Genomic DNA, 21,307 nt, shown 5'->3' with positions numbered 1-21,307 from the left:
AGGAATGAAGGAAGACAGAAAAGAGAGAGAGAGAGAAAAAACATGCAAAATTTACTTTATTTGGTGTTTAACGTCGTTTTCAACCGTTCAAGGTAACACGCACAATGAATATGATCATGCTTTGAGAGAAAAAAAGGAACTCCCTACACACAGAAGGGAAAAGAAAAATGGGCACAGCTGAAGTGGGTCTCCCAAAACCGAGTATGTTGGAGGAGCGTTGCTATGGCCCTATCCAGATTTCCCCAGGAATTCAGAGGCATAAGTCAAGTAAAAATTTGTTTAAACATACATCTTACATTTTCAGCTATGGAGTAAAGCCTGGAATGCATCACTGAAGACATCGCAAGAAAACCAAGGTGAACAATGATGACAAAATCAAATGTGTGTCTCTTCACAACAACATTTTAAAGTTGTAACACACAGATACATTTTGACAAACCTTGATCATCTTGGTGGCCTCAATGAAGGAAATGCCGTACGTGTTGTGTTCCTCCATTCCTGTAGCGATGGTCAGAATGTTGGGGTCAAATATGATGTCGTTGGGGTTAAAGTTCAACTTATCCAGCAGCAGTCGGTATGATCGAGTGCAGATGTCCACTTTGCGCTGTGCGTCTGTGGCCTGTAAACATAATGTTACAAAAATGATCAAGGATTTGTTCTTACAAACAAAATCTTAAAAACTTTGTTCTTCAGACACATAAGAAATAAGACACATAGTTTTCTTCTGAAAACAGAAACTGACTCCACAAACATTAAAATTCACCTCTAGTCATACACACTTGAAGTATGTGCACAAACGACCCTTCCTTTATATCATCAACCACATCCATGTTAAACTGCATTATCCGTGTTATGTGCAAACCCTCTTACCCTTTTTCCTCTCCCGCCCCACAGGAACACACACTTGCCCTTCTTTAGCAGATTGTTTTTCTCAAAGTGGGATTGATGCTGGTAAGAATATACACATTTACCCTGACAACATTAGGCACAAAAAAAAAATAGGTGTGGTTAAGGTAACATAGCCAAACAAAATAGGGTAGGAAGGTAGGCAATCACTTTTTGTTGTTGGTTTTTTTGTTGACAAATGTAAAAAAAAGTTATAGGGTCGGCCCCCCAAAATATGGTAGGTCGGGTTACCGTAACCACACCTATTTTTTTTTTAGGCCTTAGGCATCTCTCCACACTGTTGTACCAGTTTGGCTTTCTTTTCCTCCCCCTCCTTGAGACTGATGCTGTTGCCCTGATAACACTCCGCCCCCCCCCCCCCCCAACCCCCACCACACACACACACAAATTCCTCCCCTTCCATCAAACCCCTGACACTGACCTGTCCGTCCTCGTCAAAAGCCATGATGACCACAGCCGCGCCGTACTGTTGAATCAGTTTGGCTTTCTTCAGGAAGTCCTCCTCCCCCTCCTTGAGACTGATGCTGTTGACGATACACTTGCCCTGACAACACCGCAGCCCTGCCTCCACCACCGCAAAGTTGGAGGAGTCGATGCACAGCGGCACCTGGAAAGTGAAGAGTTTTCAATCAGCTCTGTGTGTTGTAAATGTACATCCCAACCTGTCTACAGTAGAACCCCCTATTTACGACTTTGGAAAAACCTTGAAAATTAGGTCGTAACAAGAAGGGCAAAGCCCATACGACTCACATGCTTGACCTTGACATGACCTTGACCTTCAGGGTCAAGGTCAAATAACTAAACCTAGCAATGACATCATACACTAAGAACTGCTTTACACATTTTTCCTACCAAAATACATGTGACCTTGACCCAAGGTCAAGGTCATCCAAGGTCATGCAACACAAAGCTGTTAATTCAAGACATAGGAAGTACAATGGTGCTTATTGGCTCTTTCTACCATGAGATATGGTCACCTTTAGTGGTTCACTACCTTATTTTGGTCACATTTCATAAGGGTCAAAGTGACCTTGACCTTGATCATATGTGACCAAATGTGTCTCATGATGAAAGCATAACATGTGCCCCACATAATTTTTAAGTTTGAAACAGTTATCTTCCATAGTTCAGGGTCAAGGTCACTTTAAAATATGTATACAATCCAACTTTGAAGAGCTCCTGTGACCTTGACCTTGAAGCAAGGTAAACCAAACTGGTATCAAAAGATGGGGCTTACTTTGCCCTATATATCATATATAGGTGAGGTATTCAATCTCAAAAACTTCAGAGAAAATGGGAAAAATGTGAAAAATAGCTGTTTTTTAGACAACATTTATGGCCCCTGCGACCTTGACCTTGAAGCAAGGTCAAGATGCTATGTATGTTTTTTGGGGCCTTGTCATCATACACCATCTTGCCAAATTTGGTACTGATAGACTGAATAGTGTCCAAGAAATATCCAACGTTAAAGTTTTCCGGATGGCCGGACGGACGTCCGGACGACTCGGGTGAGTACATGTACTCACTTTTGCTTCGCATGTGAGTCAAAAAGGGGGGGTCTTAAAATAGAACATTTTAAAAGTAAATTTTCATTTGATTAATATACTTACCCAAATCACATATAGCATTGACACAGTCTACCCGTCTAACATTTTTAAAGGGAAGCAACCCCATCACCAAAAGAGCTAAAAATAGCCATGGTAATGAGCACATACTCTGGGAGTTACCTCCCATTGGTGTGTACTACGTCACTACCTCTATCACCTTTGACTATTAATCATAGATTAGACACTTTTCAGAGCTTCTGTTAAATACCAATCGAAAACAGTGACAGAGACGTCTGCAGAGCGTGCAACCCTGTTGTTGTGGTGTTTTAATAACAGAGTTATCCTCTTTCGATTTCTGCTCATTGGACATACTTCAGGGACACGGTTGCAAGTGTTTGGCTCATTAAAAATTCCCTTACACTGCAGATAAACATTTATAACAAACTTGAAATGATACAAGAAGGCAATGGGTGTTGATCAAAATATATATTTGAAGGAAACTTTTTCTTTTTTACATTGTAAATGTTCACATTTAAAAGTATGTCCATTGCAGGGTGGTGACAACCAACAGTGGAAATGATGTTTTTGTGACTAATATCAAAAATCATGTTCCTTTTTATTCTTTAATTTTAGGAAAACAACATTGCCATGTGTGTTAGCTGCTACAGAGATATATCTGATGTTTTATATCCAAATCTTGCACATTTCATTTAGGCCTAAACAAAAAATAGGTGTGGTTACAGTAACCCGACCTACCCTATTTTTAGGGGCCGACCCTATAACTTTTTATTACATTTGTCAACAACAACAAAAAAAACCACACACACAAGAAAACCAGTGCAGAAAACGCAATGAAAGCAAAAGCGCCCGAGTCGCACACTTATTTCCCTGTCAAGTAGGTTTAATTTGTACACATTAGAAAAAAAAGATAAAAAAAAGAAAAAGTGATTGCCTACCTTCCTGCCCTATTTTTTTTGGCTATGTTACCGTAACCACACCAATTTTTTTGTGTGGCCTTATCAGAATATGTCCATTCCTGTTTAGCGACAACCAACAGCACAAATGTGTACCCATGTTCCTGCTGTCATGTTATGACAATTATTTTGTGTGTTGATTAAAGGAAATAAAGGTAGTTGACATATTAAAAAAAAACTGAGGTCAGTTTGGAGTTCTATTTGATGCGAGTGGAAATAATCAAGATGTGTGAGTGTTGGTTGTCACAGTGGACATATTATTACATCATATAAACACTATATATTTCGACAATCTTGGATGAATTTTAACAGGGATAGTTATATATCTTTGTTTCAGTAAGTTTTAACTGTTGTTTTAAACTTTGGAGATGTTTTTGCCATTATTTTTTGTGAACTAGTTTGTCTTGTGTCACAACCAACAATCTCAAATTATTCGACTAACAACTGATAAAATCATGTCAAGTGTTGCTCAAAGTATCTTTTAACACATGTTTCCAGATAGCCAAAGGACACAACTTAAAACATGCACAAACTGAACTCTTTAAATCCATTTTGGAAATTGTCACTTTCAGTCCTGATTGTTAACGACCTTTTGTCACAGGCTCATATGCAAAAACAATTTGTCCAAATCAAATCAAATTAACTTTATTATCTCCAGCATGAGAAATAGTTGGGGATACTTTGGGTTGTTTGTAACGGGCAGGTGGTTCTTATCAAGAGATGGTCGCAAGGGCAGGTTTTTACTGTACATGTATTCTATACAGACAGCGGATGACATTTTGGACATGTATTCTTTAAAGACAGCGAATGACATGTTCAACCTTTGTTAACGATTCATAAGGATGGAGCATATAGGAGGAAGTTCTGGTGGATAATTATCTTGAGCACCAACTAGCACCAATTATGTCTTGACTATATTGATCATGCTGTATTTGGGAAAACTGATTATACTTTGCCTGGAGAAAAACTTCCTGAAACATGCTGCTACAACTGGAGTGTTCACTTGAAAAGCACTTGAAATCCTCTGTGAAAATATAGTCGACTCAATAATCTGTAGCCCTTCGAAGCACATTTCTATAAAAACATATCTTGGAATACTGTAACCATTACCAGGATAATTTTAACAAATGCTACTTAAATCTTTAACAAAATTGGCGCATTTATCTTGATAGGAAGTAGAAACAAACTTGTGTTGATGAACTGACCTTTGCAACGTCAGGTTCAGAGGTGATGAGGTTGACGAACATGGTCATGGCGGCCACTCCATCCAACATGCCTTCGTCCATGTTGATGTCCAATACCTGGGCGCCGTTTTCTACCTGATGTTTGGCAATCGCCAACGCTTCCTGAAATAGTGACCAAACGCATGAGAAAAAAAAATTCTCAAACTAACTTGGTGTTTTTTCAGAAAAATTAGCGTACTCCACACATCATTTTCTTCTGCGTTCGTGGGCTGAAACTCCCACGTACACTCGTGTTTTTGCACGAGTGGAATTTTACGTGTATAACCGTTTTTACCCCGCCATTTAGGCAGCCATACGCCGCTTTCGGAGGAAACACATCATTTGAACATCCATGATTCAAACATGCTTCAAACTCGTTTGTCGCACCGTTAATTCAGTTTACCAATACATTTAAAACAAATGCTTCTTTCAATGTTTACTGACAAAAACAGAAATCATGTGTCAAAATACTGGATAGGCTTTGGGATGCGCTTGTGAAGAAAAGTAGTCTAGGAATTCTTCTCATTGTCTTTTTTTCCACAGACCGTATTCTAGACAATCATGCGTACAGAATACGGCGAAATCGTACAGGTTCCCAGGTCTGTCAGTAATATAACACACTCCCTACATCTGGTCACAGACCATTAATCAACTCAGTCACAGCATACACCAATGGCTGCTACCTGTCTACGGTTCGACCTGTTTTATCACTTCTAAGAGAGTATACTTCCAGTTCGACACATACCTCATACTTTCCAGTTTTGATGAGTCTGCAGAACTTCTTGGAGCCAGCCACGTTGCAGCGTTCGCCAATGTTGACGAAGAAAGACTGCGGGGTTACATACATGGGCTCCAAACCTGAAGACCAAAAACGAGGTGAGTGGAGGAGAGACTGAGGGTGAGGGTTTGACATGGGTTGAGATTTGACACGAAACATAGCAAGTTATGTCAATTTGTTTGTTCGTTCATGGGCTGAAACTCCCACGGCTTTTAAGGGTATGACCGTTTTTACCCCGCCATTTAGGCAGCCATACGCCGCTTTCAGAGGAAGCATGCTGGGTATTTTCGTGTTTCTATAACCCACCGAACTCTGACATGGATTACAGGATCTTTTTCGTCCGCACTTGGTCTTGTGCTTGCGTGTACACACGGGGGTGTTCGGACACCGAGGAGAGTCTGCACACAAAGTTGACTCTGAGAAATAAATCTCTCGCCGAACGTGGGGACGAACTCACGCTGACAGCGGCCAACTGGATACAAATCCAGCGCGCTACCGACTGAGCTACATCCCCGCCCAGTTATGTCAATAATTTTGATTCACAATTCAGCTCATTTTTTTTTCTGTGACGAAGAACAAAGAAGGGGCGAGTTAAAGTTAGAATGAAGGCCGGGGTTTGAGATAGGATGAGGTTTGATGCTAATTAGTCAATTGATGCCAGTTGTCAATTTTGATTAACAAATCAGCGCAGTTCTTTTCTCTGGATATTTCTAAAAATACATCATCTGATTCAAAGGGACAAATTTAGCTTCTCTAAGGTTAATCTCTGTCAAATTGAGACACTGTGATTATGTTCGTTCAGTTCAGTCTCTTGCCTATATATATATGAGCATGGTTTGGGGACATAAAGGATACAGTAGCAACAACTTTCCTGGTCTGATTTTGACTAAGGTTTGATTGTGTCTGCAAATCTGCACCTACTGCTACTTTTCTTGCAGAACAGTCAAAAATTGCTTTGCACCTCTGTCCATTTGTTTTGTTATGTGATGTGTGACATCTGTAGTTCTTCTTTCTGTTCTATCGTCTTTCTTTTTACATTTAGTCAAGTTATGACTAAATGTTTTAACATCGAGGGGGGAATCGAGACGAGGGTCGTGGTGTATGTGTGTGTGTGTGTGTGTGCGTGCGTGTAGAGCGATTCAGACCAAACTACTGGACCGATCTTTATGAAATTTGACATGAGAGTTCCTGGGTATGATATCCTCAGACGTTTTTTTTCATTTTTTTGATAAATGTCTTTGATGACGTCATATCCGGCTTTTCGTGAAAGTTGAGGCGGCACTGTCACGCCCTCATTTTTCAACCAAATTGGTTGAAATTTTGGTCAAGTAATGTTCGACGAAGCCCGGACTTCGGTATTGCATTTCAGCGTGGTGGCTTAAAAATTAATTAATGACTTTGGTCATTAAAAATCTGAAAATTGTAAAAAAAACAAAAAATTTATAAAACGATCCAAATTTACGTTCATCTTATTCTCCATCATTTGCTGATTCCAAAAACATATAAATATGTTATATTTGGATTAACAACAAGCTCTGAAAATTAAATATATAAAAATTATTATCAAAATTAAATTTTCCAAATCAATTTAAAAACACTTTCATCTTATTCCTTGTCGGTTCCTGATTCCAAAAACATATAGATATGATATGTTTGGATTAAAAACACGCTCAGAAAGTTAAAACGAAGAGAGGTACAGAAAAGCGTGCTATCCTTCCCAGCGCAACTACTACCCCGCTCTTCTTGTCAATTTCACTGCCTATGCCGTGAGCGGTGGACTGACGATGCTACGAGTATACGGTCTTGCTGCGTTGCATTGCGTTCAGTTTCATTCTGTGAGTTCGACAGCTACTTGACTAAATGTTGTATTTTCGCCTTACGCGACTTGTTTTTTTCTCTTCTTTGTTTAGATTTCTATGTTCTCGATGAAGACCCTAAGGTCAAAACATCTTACATTGTATGTTTTGTCATCTTCTTTCACACATGAGTACAGTATTTCTAGGAAATTTACTTTACTGAACCGTCAAAAGTCAAAAGTATGCATGAAGAGGTCACCTGAAAGACAGAGGTTGTCTTGACGCAGGTTTGTGGGCGGTTCACGGGGCTTGAAGGGTTTGACAGCCTCAGCGATGGCTCCGATGTGCTCTGGGGTTGTTCCACAGCATCCTCCCACGATGTTCACCAGGCCAGCCTGGGCAAACCCCTGTACATAGGACAGCAGGATAAGTGTTAGCTTGTGAACACTTTACTTTTAGCTCCTGCTCATCTTTAAGGCTACAGTGGAACCCCCCTTTTAAGACCCCCCAAATTTAAGACTTTCCCCATTTGAAGACCTTCATTTTTCAGATATTCTGTTCTTAACATCGGCAAATGTACCCCCATTTTAAGACTCCCTCCTTTTTAAAACCTGATTTTCTGAGATTTTTGGAGGTCTTAAAAGGGGGGTTCCACTCGGCTCTGTCTCCTTAATTGAGCCTGAAGTTGACTTCGTGAAGACTTCAGTCTTTTTTTTTTAATGAAAATTCAGTGCCAAAGCTTCTTGCGGCGAACTTCGCGAAATCTATTTTGTCCAGTTAATATCAGGCTTTTGGCAATATTTATGACCAGTTGAAATAATTCTTTACAACAGGCAGAAACAAAGACTCCAATAAATTAAAACTATAAAATTGTTCCATTCTTTTACTCACTTCAGTTCATTTTCTGCCATTCTGCTTATTCTGTAGAACATTTTGTGAGTATTTCTACGCACATACCCTCCCAGAGGGAGGCTCATGGCGTTTACAATATGCCGTGTGAGATGGAATTTTTTTACACAATATATCACGCATTCACATCGGCCAGTAAATCTCAAGCGTGTTAGGCGAGTATATACTTTCACGGCCTATTATTCCAAGTCACACGGGTATTTGGTGGACATTTTTATATATGTCTATACAATTTTGCCAGGAAAGACCCTCTTGTCAATCGTGGGATCTTTAACGTGCACACCCCAATGTAGTGTACACGGGACCTCGGTTTTTCGTCTCATCCGAAAGACTAGCACTTGAACCCACCACCTAGGTTAGGAAAGGGGGGAGAAAATAGCGGCCTGACCCAGGGTCGAACACGCAACCTCTCGATTACAAGCGCAAGTGCGTTACCACTCGGCCACCCAGACCACATCATATCAGGGGTCACAATGCTCAGCACACTTACTTTGAGTTGTTTAGCTGTCATGGCAGGGGTTTCATCATAGGCTCCGAATGTGTTTGGTAAACCTGAAATCAGGGTGAAAAATATATACACAGTGTCCTCGTTCAAATATGTTCTTGGGGGGTGTTTTTCGCCAAGCGCGGCTGCTAAAGAATCAAATCAACAAAGAATTCCACTGTCTTTTTCTTTGTCCATATTTTTTGTAGACAACACTCCTACTGGTCATTACATACATGTTTACATTATCTCTGTCCGGGATTTCTTTTGCAGTAAATAAATGCCAGACAAATTCCTAGATACTCCAAAACCAAGACCATTGAAGCCACATACAATGCAAAGGAAGTATTACTTCCTTGCAAAGAAACAATGAATGTGAACCAGATATTTTCATTTTCAGTCCAAAATATTTTCTGGCACCAAACTCACACATTTAAGTACAAACCTGCATTAGGGTAACAGATGACGTAGGCACTTGTGTTGAGACTGACCGCCTCGATGAATGGGCGCATTTCCGCCGCTCCCAAGGCACAGTTCAAACCAAGGCTGTGAGATCATACATTAAATATCTGTATCAAAGAATGCAGGAAACAAAATATGATTCCATCACTTTTTTCATGTGCTAAATAGACTGACCTTATTAAGGCCGTCCTTAATTGAGCCTTTGTGGAGTAGACTTCTAAAAGTCGACTTTGCTCAATTAATATCAGGCTTTACTAAACTCCTGACATTTTTCCTATGAGATATGGCTTGGTATTAGATATCGCTTGTGCAATATTGAATAGAAATAAGACAAACAAGACAAAGAAAAAAACCGAACACAGAACCAGCCAGGCTAAGAAAATAAATCTTACCACATGGGGTTGGATTGGGACACGCTGAGGATAAACGCCTCTGTTGTCTGTCCTGAAAGTGTGCGGCCGCTTTTGTCAACAATGGTGCCCGATACCTGATGAATTCAACAATAGTAAGGAATATGAAATGAGTAATTTGCAATCATTCTTGAAAGTCCACATTTCCTAGCAATCATTCAAAAATGTGTCAGAGAAAATATATATAACTCTTCGTTATATTTTAGTATCTTGAATCTTTTATCTATAACTTTGTCATCATAGGTCCTTCAAAAACACAATTGAGGTAGGAACACTTTTGAAAACTTTCACCTTCATGAGTAAAATTGGATTTGGTGGATAGTAGACAAGATACACTATTGAAATTTATTTTTTATTTTATGCAATTTATATCGCGCACATATCTCAACCACGGATTCAAGGCGCAGGGATTATTTATGCCGTGTGAGATGGAATTTTTTACACAATATATCAAGCATTCACATCGGCCAGCAAACCTCAAGCCTATTAGGGCGAGCATTCACCTTTCACGGCCTATTATTCCAAGTCACACGGGTATTTGGTGGACATTTTTATCTATGCCTATACAATTTTGCCAGGAAAGACCCTTTTGTCAATCGTGGGATCTTTAACGTGCACACCCCAATGTAGTGTACACGAAGGGACCTCGGTTTTTCGTCTCATCCGAAAGACTAGCACTTGAACCCACCACCTAGCTTAGGAAAGGGGGGAGAAAATTGCTAACGCCCTGACCCAGGGTTGAACTCGCAACCTCTCGCTTCCGAGGCAAGTGCGTTTACCACTCGGCCACCCAGACCATGTACACACGGAAAATTGCTCCTGCATCAAGAAATTAACAAGAGTAGATGTATAAGCGCAACAACAAAAATGCATGACAAGGAACACTTACAAAGATGGGACACTGTCTGTAACCACTGTCAAAGAGATTCTGGATACCAAACAGGGCCGCCTGCACAAATACAACGTACAACATAATATTTCTTTGCATGGCAAACTACCCTGAGTAAAACAACAATCTGTGAGCAACACCATTTTCAATGGTCACGGTTTGTTCAAAAGGGTTGATATTTAAGAACAAGGGTCCTAAAAACAGGGGTACTTAAGCTGATGGGGTCTATGTCGACCAAAAGAGTGGGATTCCCTGTAGGTGGAGTTCCTGGAGGGGGATTCCGTGTATACAGGGAATCCCACAGGGTGGAGTTTTTCAATAAAACTTGCAAACCATACTCGAATTTCTAAAAAAATATTAAAAAAGATTGAAAAACATCAAATTCTACCGATGTCGCCAAGCATCATGTGACTTTCAGCGATATCAGCGACACGCTACAGGAACTAAATCATGTGGTATTCCCTGTATACAGGGAATCCCCCTCCAGGAACTCCACTTACAGGGAATCCCACTCTTTTGGTCGACATAGACCCCATCAGCGGTACTTAACACTCACTGTGCACCTCTTTCTCTCTTTTATCAAAATTTAAACAGAGGATGCCAATTCAAATTCCTTCTTATCGAATTTGAAAATGGTATGCTGCAACACAAGGTAATCAAAATCAGGTACACACGTAATCTTCTCACTTCAGAAAATGCACCTTAAGCACATACTGGGCGACAAGCACAAAGTTCAATTTTCATGTGAAATTTCCTCCACAATGGAAATTAAGAAAGAATTATGCCCACAGGCCTTAACAGCTCAGCTTAAAGTTAAACAAATTGGTTTTAATTACGCAAATTTACTTTCATATGACAGATAACAAGAAGAGCAAACGCTCGATCGAGTCACTTTCGCAGTTCTGAATATTATATGAGGCATCAGATGGACAGGAAGAAATTGCTATTCACAACACAATGAGTCACGTTCACATAAAATTTGAGCCCGGTCACTTTTATAGTTTCCGAGAAAAGCCCAACGTTAAGTTGTGTGTTGCCGAACAGAAAAGGCTAGTTATCTCCCTTGTTTTTCTGATAACGTTCGTAAAAGGCTACAGATGTAAATACTTTGATGTAAAGAATAATCCTACAAAGTTTCAATCACATCCGATGAACTTTGTCAAAGATATAAAATGTCTAATTTTTCCTTTGACGCTGACCTGTGACCTTGAAAAAGGTCAAAGGTCAACGAAACCATCGTTAAAGTGTAGAGGTCATTGGAGGTCACGACTAAACAAAATATGAGCCCGATCGCTGCCGGCCGGACAGACTAACACTGACCGATTACATAGTCACTTTTTCTCAAGTGACTCAAAAACAGTACATGTATGTCCTTTTTGGGGGAAGAGGTGTTCCTTTCATGAAGAAGCAGGTATAACTGTCTATATTTTCACCCTAACCATCACGCCAAGAACACCAATTTGACACAAAGAGACAGAAATACTCAAAGAAGCATTCATTTCATTGACATATATAACATATATACATGTAGCTTGTAACACAAAAATGCAGCAGCTTTTCCGCACAACAGATTCCACTCTCCCACAAAAAGTGGTGTTAAAAGCATGACACCAACTCACTCAAAGGTGATGTGGGCTTAGTGAGCATGCTTCCAGTACTGGGCGGAAGCAATCACAGAGGCCCACTGCCTGGGGACAGAATATTGTCATGAGAGATCCTCTCACCAGACCCCCCCCCCCCCCCCCCAGCTGTACTTTCCTCCCTTTCTATTTCCTATCCCACCCCCTTGCAAGACTCCATACACTTTTGAAGTATTTTAAGGCAAAAAAAATAAAATTGTCTGTTTCTGGTCACCCGACCGACCCTAAATTTTGGCGCCGACCCTAAACTTTTATTTTCCAAACTCCAAGGATCACAAGTTCAATGCACTCCCAACTGTGCTACTGAGGCCCCAGCCTTCTACTAAAATTCCCATTTGTCCAAGCTCAAGATGTAAGATGTCTCAAGTCTTCTTTTCTGTTTCATCATGGAAATATCAGACCAGGTAAACAAAGAAAAACATGTCATACTCTTTCAGTCTTTGTCACAGATTTGTAAATGTGTTGAGTGTCTTGTCTCTATGTATAGTGAATCCAGTCTCTTTGCGCGATTTTTAAAGTTAGTTTTATTGGTCTACATTTGGGGGTAAAAAAAAAAAAAAAAAAAAAAAAAAAATCCCTACCTACCTACCTACCCTATTTTTTTTTAGCCATGTTACCAGAAACAGACAATTTTTTTTTTGGCCTAATGGATACTACTGTTAATAGCAAAGCTGTCAGTGTTAGAAATAGACACACACAAACTGAATCTCATACAACAATACTTTCCCTTGTCATTACACATTAATTTTCTCTGAGTTTTCTTTTAACCCTTTTCTGACACTCGGCTGCAGTTGGACATTATACAAACATGGTATGAAATTAATGTCTTTTATATCTTTTTTTAAAATTGTGTAGCTGGTTCAGTCCAAGCTGAGCAGACCACAACACATCAAATTTCTTACCACTACAAGCGATCACAAATTTAAGTAAATTCAAAATTCCAAAACCGATGAAATGAAGTAGCCATTTTTATTTATGTCCAACTGCATTTCCACAGAAATAGACGTACGAGGTCAGAAAAGGGCCAAAAACAATTATATCGTTGAAAATGTTCAACGCATTCTGCTGAATTTATCTGCAGTGTTGAAAGTATGTTAACAAAACAAATCTCAGGACATACCTTGGCGTTTGCAGTGTCGAAGATGGTTTCCACCAGTAACACATCCACCCCTCCTTCCAGAAGCGCCTTAGCTTGATTGGAGTACGCTTCCACTAGCTGCTCGAAGGCTGGAGAGGGTAAAAGACATGCATGGAAAACAATTAAAACAAAAAGAACAACACCAATAATGAAAAAACTCAGAAAGAAAAGTCCCTTCAAGTTCAGTTAGTTACTCCAAGCACCCTGAATCAGAGATACAGTGCCACCCCCCAATTAAGACCTTACTTTTTCACATTTTCTGTTCAAGACCTCTGTAAATTTACCTCCATTTTAAGACTCCCTCCTTTTTAAGATCTGATTTTCTCAGATTTTTGTTGATCTTAAAATGGGGGTTCCACTGTATTTATAATTCTGAGATACTGACTGTAAACATTTTCATTCAATCTCTCGACAATCAAAAACAAGACAATACTCAGTCATGCCATGCACTGTAATATAACCAGCCTCACGATAATGAGTATATAGCTACACATACAAAACTTAATCGAAAGACAAACTGTTGCAAAAACTGAAAATGTGATAAGAAATATGAACATACTGATATTAGTATAGTGATGTTTCTAAATTTCTAAATGCGGAAAATGCAAAATGTGCTTTTACAAAAATAAACATACTGATGTTCCTGAACTCAGGCTTCTCCACAGAGGGCGAGATGGAGAGTGTTCTGTTGGTCGGACCCATGGCTCCTGCCACGTAGCGTTTGACACCTGCAAACACAAGATTCATTCCTTAATTTCACAATGTTGCCACTTTTCTACATATAATCAGGGTCTCTTTTCTCCATTTGTATACATACATCACTTCTCTTGTAAAAAAAACCAAAAAAACTTTGCTGAAATTAAAAAAATCAAAACTTTGCTTAGTAAAGTTAGTTACAAGTTTCCCTGCCAGATATGTTCTACTCAATTTTCATAAACAAGCCACCCTTGAAGCTTTAGACAAACTGTTCTGCTCCAGTTAGAAAACTACGCTTATATTATAATAATTTGCTTAGTATTTCAAAAATTTCTGTAATCTTGCAAAATCTTTTGGATATCTTGTGGTGTAATACAAAATCTGAAATACTGAGAGAATAATACCTGTGGCTGCTGTCACATCATCTGCTGCCTTCTTCGCTAATTTGGCAGACTCAACATTCAAACGATGAACCTGTCAAGAACAACATGGCAGTCAAAGAATTAGCAGGAGCAGTTTAATGACAGTAAATATTGCCGAAACAACGTCAAGCAAATCGTCCTGAAAAAAAGCACAACGGCTCAGCTTGTGACTGAAATAACACAGCTTTCTGATGGAATAACAAGTAGTGATCGCCCTAGGTGTTTCACTAATCTGTATTACTAGGAAGCAAGAAAAATAAATCGAACAAAAACTGGTCATTTGATCACACTAATCAGTCATACAAAGACGTAATAACAGAGTTACAGTTTTATTTCGCAACGGCAAATATGTAAAAATACTAAAATGCCATCAACACGGCATGGTAGAAGTGATCTGGAGAAGAACAAAAATCTCTCGTCTTTTCACAAAGACACAAAACCCCATAAAATAACAACCATTTGCAGGACACGCAAGCACTGATCAAGCTTCAGTTTTGCATAAAAATCAATGCACGGAGAAGTGATCTGGAGAAGAAAAAAAATCTCTCGTCTTTTCACAAACACACAAAACCCCATACAATAACAACCATTTGCAGGACACGCAAGCACTGATCAAGCTTCAGTTTTGCATAAAAATCAATGCACGGGGGTTACAAAAACAACAATGTGCAAGAAAGAAACTCACAATATGTTCCATGCCATAATCTGCCTGAGCAATGGTAGTACCACTGAATGTGTTGGTTTCCGCGAAGTCCGCTCCGGCCTCGAAGTAGTCCTGAAAAAAAGTTCACAAGCAGTTGATTGTACAGTAGTCCCTTCCATTTCCGGCCCTTTCGTGGGCGTGAACCTACCCGGAGCGGCCAGCTTTCCCATGACTAATGAGTTTTCCTTCTATAATTGACTCTTAATGGCCGTTAACCTGTCTGACGCGGTCAACGGTCACTGATTTTTGCCCTAAGGTGCCCCTCTTACTCGACAGGAGCGGCCACTTAACGGCCACTTGTCACTTTCGCGGGCGAGCGCCTGTGGTGTGTGTGTGTGTGTGTGTGTGTGTGTGTGTTGTGTGCACAGACGGCACAGCACGAGCAGACGACATGAATACTTACGCATGCGCAAACTGTAAATACAGACATGCGCATACATGTACATTTACGGCAGTCACTTCCGGATCGATCACAGCTGATGTGAGTTTGAAACACTTGTTTATCTGACACTCAAATACATATATAATAATCCAAACAACACACATAGAAACATACGAAACAATAGCTTAGCCAAGACGATCGAGTTAAACACGCAAATAATTAAGATGTATAAACGAAAGCAAAACTAACAGAGACAATGAATCGGCGGCTCGTGGATGATCGCTTTCTTTTCTTCATGAAAACTTGATCGTGTTTTTTGGGTTTTTTTGAAGGAGGAGGGGGCCTGTAATGAACGGCCACCTGATATTTGCGGTCACCTTTGCAATGACTAATGGGTGACCGGATATGGCAGGTACTACTGTAGTGAACAACAAACCGACAAGAGTGCACAGCATGTAAAGGCCATGTCAGACGCACAACACAAAACAGTGTTTTCTTTTAAAACAAACACAAAACAGTGTTTTCTTTTAAAACAAACACAAAACAGCGTGTTTTTTTAAAACACACACAAAACAACGTGTGTTCCCGTGTGACATCCCCCACAACGCGTTTCCTGAATCCTAACTAGAATCTTTGGAGCCTGTCACGTTTGACGAGAGGCAATAATAATTAATATCAGTGGGTGCTGCCAGGCGTATTGTTTACAAACCCGAACACAGGGCGGTAGCTGGACGGGTCAAGCTGACACTGACCGATATTTCTGTGAAAACACGCAGTGCGCTTCATCTGTGTGTTTCACGCGTGACATCCCCGCTTTAAAAAACATGTGTTTCCCAGACGTTTTGATATGGAGTTTTTGTCGAAAACATTGTTTTGTGTTGTGTGTCTGTCACCGCCTTAAGATTAAAGTAGGTGGCTGTCATGTACGTGTGCATTGGCAGCAATCAAAGAATGCTTATCACATTGGGCAGAATTAAATGTATCTTTTCACGTGTATGCACATACCTACATATTTGAATGTGTCTAAATCGGTACATGCATAAAATAAAAAAAGGGGTCCGTTGGAAAGCAAATTGTACTTAATTCAGTGGTTCACATTTAGACGTAACAGAATGTTAAAAGAAACCTGCCATTAGTGTTATCAAACCTTGTGTATTCTGTAAATGAGGTCAGGCCTGGTGATGCTGAGCAAATCATTGTTTCCTTTCAAAGACTTTTCCACACTGGCAAACTCCTGACCACGGAAATCCTCCTCCTCCAATCGTTCCATCTGTATCATCGTTCCCATGCCTCCGTCAAATATCATGATACGCTGTTTCAGTGTTGCTTCAATTTCAGCCGCCACACCTAGACACAGGAGGAGGAAAACATTATTACACATTAGCTATTTAATAAAAAAATAAATAAAATCACAACACAGTATTGCAGAACATAACTGAACAGATTTACAATTTACTTGTTTTGAGTTTTGTCTTCTAGTTCTACATTTCTCTTGTTCAGTAATAAAAAATATTGAAAAAAATGGTATGCTTGTGTTCGTTTGTATGATTGTCTTAGTTGCTAGTGTGCTTGTTTTTGTTAATAGCATCATTGTATGATTGTCTTAATTGCTAGTGTGCTTGTTTTTGTTAATAGCATCACACTCTAAAATATATAAATAAAAACAAACTAATGCGCATCAAGATTGGTGGGGTCTATAGCTGAACATAGACCATTTGATTTATCCTATGAGCTGAACAAGTTGTGATGCAAGGGAAACAATTCAACTTCATTCCCTTGGGCAAGCCAAGCAGCAGACGACACATCTTTCTTAATCAAAAACACAGTAAATGAACACCAAAAGGATAATTAAACAGGGAACCAGAAAACATGGACCAATCGATAAACATTATGTTCTGCTCGAAACGACGCGCTACATATAAACAACTTATTAATTTAGAAACAAATCTTATCACAAACACGCACTCTCACTCTGCACTGAAAGTGAAATCACACGCATTTCAAAGTGCTTGGATCTTGCAACAAATGTCCAAAAAATCCGAGTTGTTTCTCTCCTTACCTGACTGGGCAGCTAAAATTCGATCCGTTACAGTCGGTGCCATTTCTGCGATCTGTGTATGACAACTTGCTTTATTTTTAAACTTGCAATAAATTCCGCGTGCTTTTGAGAGTGCACTGCTCGGCGGCCAGAGACCAAATGAGCCAACGAGGGTCCCGAAACTGAGTTTATAGAAGTGTAATATTGGCTCTACGCATGATCGGAAGTACGTCATTTTACTTCCTGTATAAAATAGCAGACAGCACAAATGCCGGCAGTACGCATTTTTTGATACTTTTAAGAGTGATCAACGGCATTGTTGTCGTTGGCAAATTTTGTTATCGTATGCGGGTGCACCATAGCCCTTGTTTCATCACACAAGTGGTTCAAACTTGGCCCAATAATTACTATGGCTGCGAAAGTGTCGACCTTGACGGAGGCGTCTGCTATGACTGGCAATTGGCATTTGCACAATCTCCGCATTACATGCTAAAAGGTAGTTGGTACTCGGCACAGATCATGTGACAGAAACGGAAAACTACATAACGTTATCTCAGGTTACAGGACCCGAGGAGTAAAGCCAGAATAAGGGAGCGGTTCCATGTGTCATAGGGCCGTTGTGTCACAGGCACACTGTATGGTCTGTGTCACAGGGCCGTTGTGTCACAGCTGGGTCTCTGTGTCACAGGGCCGTTATGTCACAGGGTCTCTGTGTCATAGGGCCGTTGTGTCACAGGGTCTCTGTGTCATAGGGCCGTTGTGTCACAGGGTCTCTGTGTCACAGGGCCGTTGTGTCACGTACAGGGTCTCTGCATACCTGTCAAGTACTTTTGGCCTCTGACCATAGTAAATGGCATAAGAAACCATAGTTGGGGATCAAAAACCATAGTTAATGCGTGGATCAGGATGTGGTTAAACGCACAAATTCAACTTCTCACGCATACACACTTACCAATCAGATTGTTTTTCGCAAACTAAAAGTAAAACACATGAATTCCTTTCTACACAAACTGCTCTTTATTTACCACTACATGTAATACATTTACACTGCACTCTTGTTCGTTCATTTTTTTTGTCACTTGTCACTTGTGTTCTTTGTTGTATTCATCTGTGCAAATCTTTGCTTTGTCAATCATGCTGCCAGTCACCTTAAAATCATGGCAGCATGCATCAGAGTTAATTTTGACCTGCAAGAAGGCAGTCAGTGTGTCAGCTCCCAGACTGTGATCCAGCACTTGAAGGTGTTGCAGGGTTTCACTGCCAAATGGAAATTTATTCAACATTTTCCTCACACAGGCCACGTAGAACTGGCGCACATCATGCCAGAACTTCTGTTGTGTGGCTGGTGCAAGCTGCTCCTCAGAAATGAATGAACGGCAGTCCATGCCAGCAACAACAAAAAAAACAAAAAAAAACATGCTGAAAATGCGTATGGTTTGAGGTATACGACGTAGGACCCAAAAAACACCAAAAAACCGTAAGAATTACGCAGAATGCGTAGGACTTGACAGGTATGTCTCTGTGTCATAGGGCCGTTGTGTCACAGGGTCTCTGTGTCATTGGGCCGTTGTGTCACAGCGCTCAAAGCCTCTTTTATTGAGGTCTAACGAATGACGTCTCACAATGTGCGCGGTCGTCCTTGGCGTTCAAGAAAGCCGCCGCGATCATTGCGCAGACGACACTTCTAAACCGCCAATATTTTTTGTGCGCATCACGTGCTCCACATAAATCGGCCGGAAACGAAGCAATTGGGAAACCTGGATAAGACTTTTGTTACAATACTGGTTAATACTTAAAACCCGGAATTTCTATTTTTTGTCTTTATATCTAGCTCAGTTTATAGACTTTATTGGTGGATCTCGGCATATGTGATTCTGACGAATCTTTATTGTCAATATAACACTTACCTCGACAGTACTATTCTTGCACATTATCTATTATAGGCCGAAAAAATTGGACAAAACGCTGAGTGGGTACAATTATCTCCCATAACCATGCGCCACCGTGGATCCCAAGCACTGTCCGAGTGCTTCCCCCTTACAGGATGTAGGTGGCGCGTCCTCTTTCTTTTTTCGCGCGTGTCAGACCGGCTGTGTTTCTGCTACGCTCCCGGATTATTTTGGACTAAGAGGCTTCTTTTCTGTGTGGACTATCACCTGTTGGATTATTGTGTGTTATTCCACTTCTGGCTTGAGGCTACGTTGTGTTTCCTTCAACTTGTGCCTCCGTTTTTGTGTGGCGGACTCGGCGTGCCTCCCGTCCTACTTCGTGGTGACCGGTCGTCTGCTTCTCGTTTCGCCGCATTCACTTGAGTATTGACCTAAATTTTCTTTGAATTTTGTTAATTCTCGGTCTTTAAGGGTACGTACAGGGCGAGGTAGGATGTCTCGTCCTGTTTTGGGCTCTGGTTCTACGGAACCAGAGTCTGCCGGGGGCAACCCTTCTCCGGGCGCCCAGCGTCATGTTTTACGCACGGAGAAGGGGATCTTTCGGCGCTCCGACTCTCCCTCCCCAAACGCTTTGCGTTTGCGGCGAGGGAGGGCGGAGAAAGCCTGTTTGAGCAAGCTCAATGCGAGCTTGCTCAAACAGGCTGGGCTTGAGCCTGGGACTTCGGGCGGGGCTGCGCCGTCGAAGGTTCGGGGAAGGTCGAGGGGAAAGAAAAAGCTTCTTTCTCCTTCTCCTTCAGTGGAACAAGCTTCCCCCCCTTCGACGCCGTTGTCCGGCCCTCAGTCTCAGGCTTCAGCTCCTCCCGGTTTCAAGCCTGGGGGGAAGGTTTCCTTCTCCTCCCTGGCTCGAATCCGGGGGCAGGTCGATTCCCAACCCTCTTTGGGGGTTGGTGAATCCGATCTAGGGGCTACTGGAGAGACTCAGGTTTTGACAGCCAACGGCCATACCACGTTGTAAACACCGGTTCTCGTCCGACCACCGAAGTTAAGCAACGTCGGGCCCGGTTAGTACTTGGATGGGTGACCGCCTGGGAACACCGGGTGCAGTTGGCATTAAAATCTTCCTTTTCCGGTGCCTCTCCTGTGCCCTCCTCGGTTTCCACCGCTGTGGAAGCCAGGAGGGACACGGGTCCTCCTCTGAACTCCCTCGCTGGGTCGTCTGCTGCTGTTTCGACAGTAGTTTCGGCCTCCTGGGGGGGGAGATCGGAGGAGATGACGGGGTCTCTGAATTCCCTCCCCGCTGGGGTTGGGATGCGAATTGACCCCGTTCAGGGCGGTCCTGTGGGGGCAGGGGTTTCAGGCTTCGTGCCTACGACCACTGCTACTACGGTTCCCTCTGACGTCCGTGTGACTGGTGGCTGTCCCTCTATGAAACGCTCCGGCCGACTAGTTACTGGACGTGGAGGTGTTCGACAGAACGTGGTACTTCTGTCGAATGGTCAGGGCGACGGGAACATTGTTTCTGTTGCTCAGACCGACACCTCCGACCGGACCGTCTTGACCCCACGCCATTCCTTAGCGTCTGGTGTTCGGGTGACGGATGGTCCGGACCAAGGGTCCGGAACGTTCCAGGCTTACGGGTCGGGATCGAACCGGACCCACGGGTCCCGACTGGACTTGACCTCCGGGTTTGGTCCGGACGGGACCCATGGTACGGGACCGTACCGGACCTTAGGGTCCGGTGCGGGACAGTACCTCTGGCCCTTGCCGGACCCCCGGACCTACGGGTCCGGATGGTACGGTACGGGACCAGTGGTTCGGTCGGGACCGGACCACCCGACCACCTCTGTTGGTCTGGGTGGTCTGGCACCGAACCGGAACACACCGGACCACCGGACCTACGGGTCCGGATGGTACGGTACCGGACCAGTGGTCCGGTCGGGGCCGGACCACTCGACCACCTCTGTTGGTCCGGGTGGTCTGGCACCGAACCGGACCATGCCGGACCTACGGGTCCGGATGGT

General features: G+C 41.9%; 1 protein-coding gene and 1 non-coding gene across 2 annotated transcripts in view; one reads left to right on the top strand and one right to left on the bottom strand.

Annotated features, from left to right (window-relative positions):
* LOC138953489 (methionine synthase-like) overlaps positions 1 to 17,543 on the bottom strand; it is a 35,766-nt gene extending 18,223 nt beyond the window's left edge. The window contains exons 1-15 of the mRNA XM_070325331.1: positions 17,419 to 17,543; positions 16,507 to 16,706; positions 14,960 to 15,049; positions 14,257 to 14,326; positions 13,792 to 13,884; positions 13,139 to 13,245; positions 10,379 to 10,438; positions 9,472 to 9,566; positions 9,063 to 9,163; positions 8,624 to 8,685; positions 7,484 to 7,631; positions 5,396 to 5,508; positions 4,633 to 4,773; positions 1,328 to 1,513; positions 440 to 619 (exon numbers count right to left, since the gene is read on the bottom strand). Coding sequence (XP_070181432.1) covers positions 440 to 619; positions 1,328 to 1,513; positions 4,633 to 4,773; positions 5,396 to 5,508; positions 7,484 to 7,631; positions 8,624 to 8,685; positions 9,063 to 9,163; positions 9,472 to 9,566; positions 10,379 to 10,438; positions 13,139 to 13,245; positions 13,792 to 13,884; positions 14,257 to 14,326; positions 14,960 to 15,049; positions 16,507 to 16,706; positions 17,419 to 17,461 — 1,689 coding nt within the window. The 5' untranslated portion in view covers positions 17,462 to 17,543. The remainder of the gene's footprint in view (positions 1 to 439; positions 620 to 1,327; positions 1,514 to 4,632; positions 4,774 to 5,395; positions 5,509 to 7,483; positions 7,632 to 8,623; positions 8,686 to 9,062; positions 9,164 to 9,471; positions 9,567 to 10,378; positions 10,439 to 13,138; positions 13,246 to 13,791; positions 13,885 to 14,256; positions 14,327 to 14,959; positions 15,050 to 16,506; positions 16,707 to 17,418) is intronic.
* A 2,734-nt stretch (positions 17,544 to 20,277) lies between these two features.
* On the top strand, positions 20,278 to 20,396 carry LOC138954025 (5S ribosomal RNA). Its single transcript, XR_011451692.1, has one exon. It is a non-coding gene; the product is annotated as a 5S ribosomal RNA (ribosomal RNA).
* Positions 20,397 to 21,307: the final 911 nt, after the last annotated feature.

Source organism: Littorina saxatilis, linkage group LG17 (assembly GCF_037325665.1).
Source record: "Littorina saxatilis isolate snail1 linkage group LG17, US_GU_Lsax_2.0, whole genome shotgun sequence".
In the NCBI taxonomy this organism is placed as follows: domain Eukaryota; kingdom Metazoa; phylum Mollusca; class Gastropoda; order Littorinimorpha; family Littorinidae; genus Littorina; species Littorina saxatilis.
Note: the sequence above shows the minus strand (reverse complement) of the source record. Positions and strands in the feature narration are given on the sequence as shown.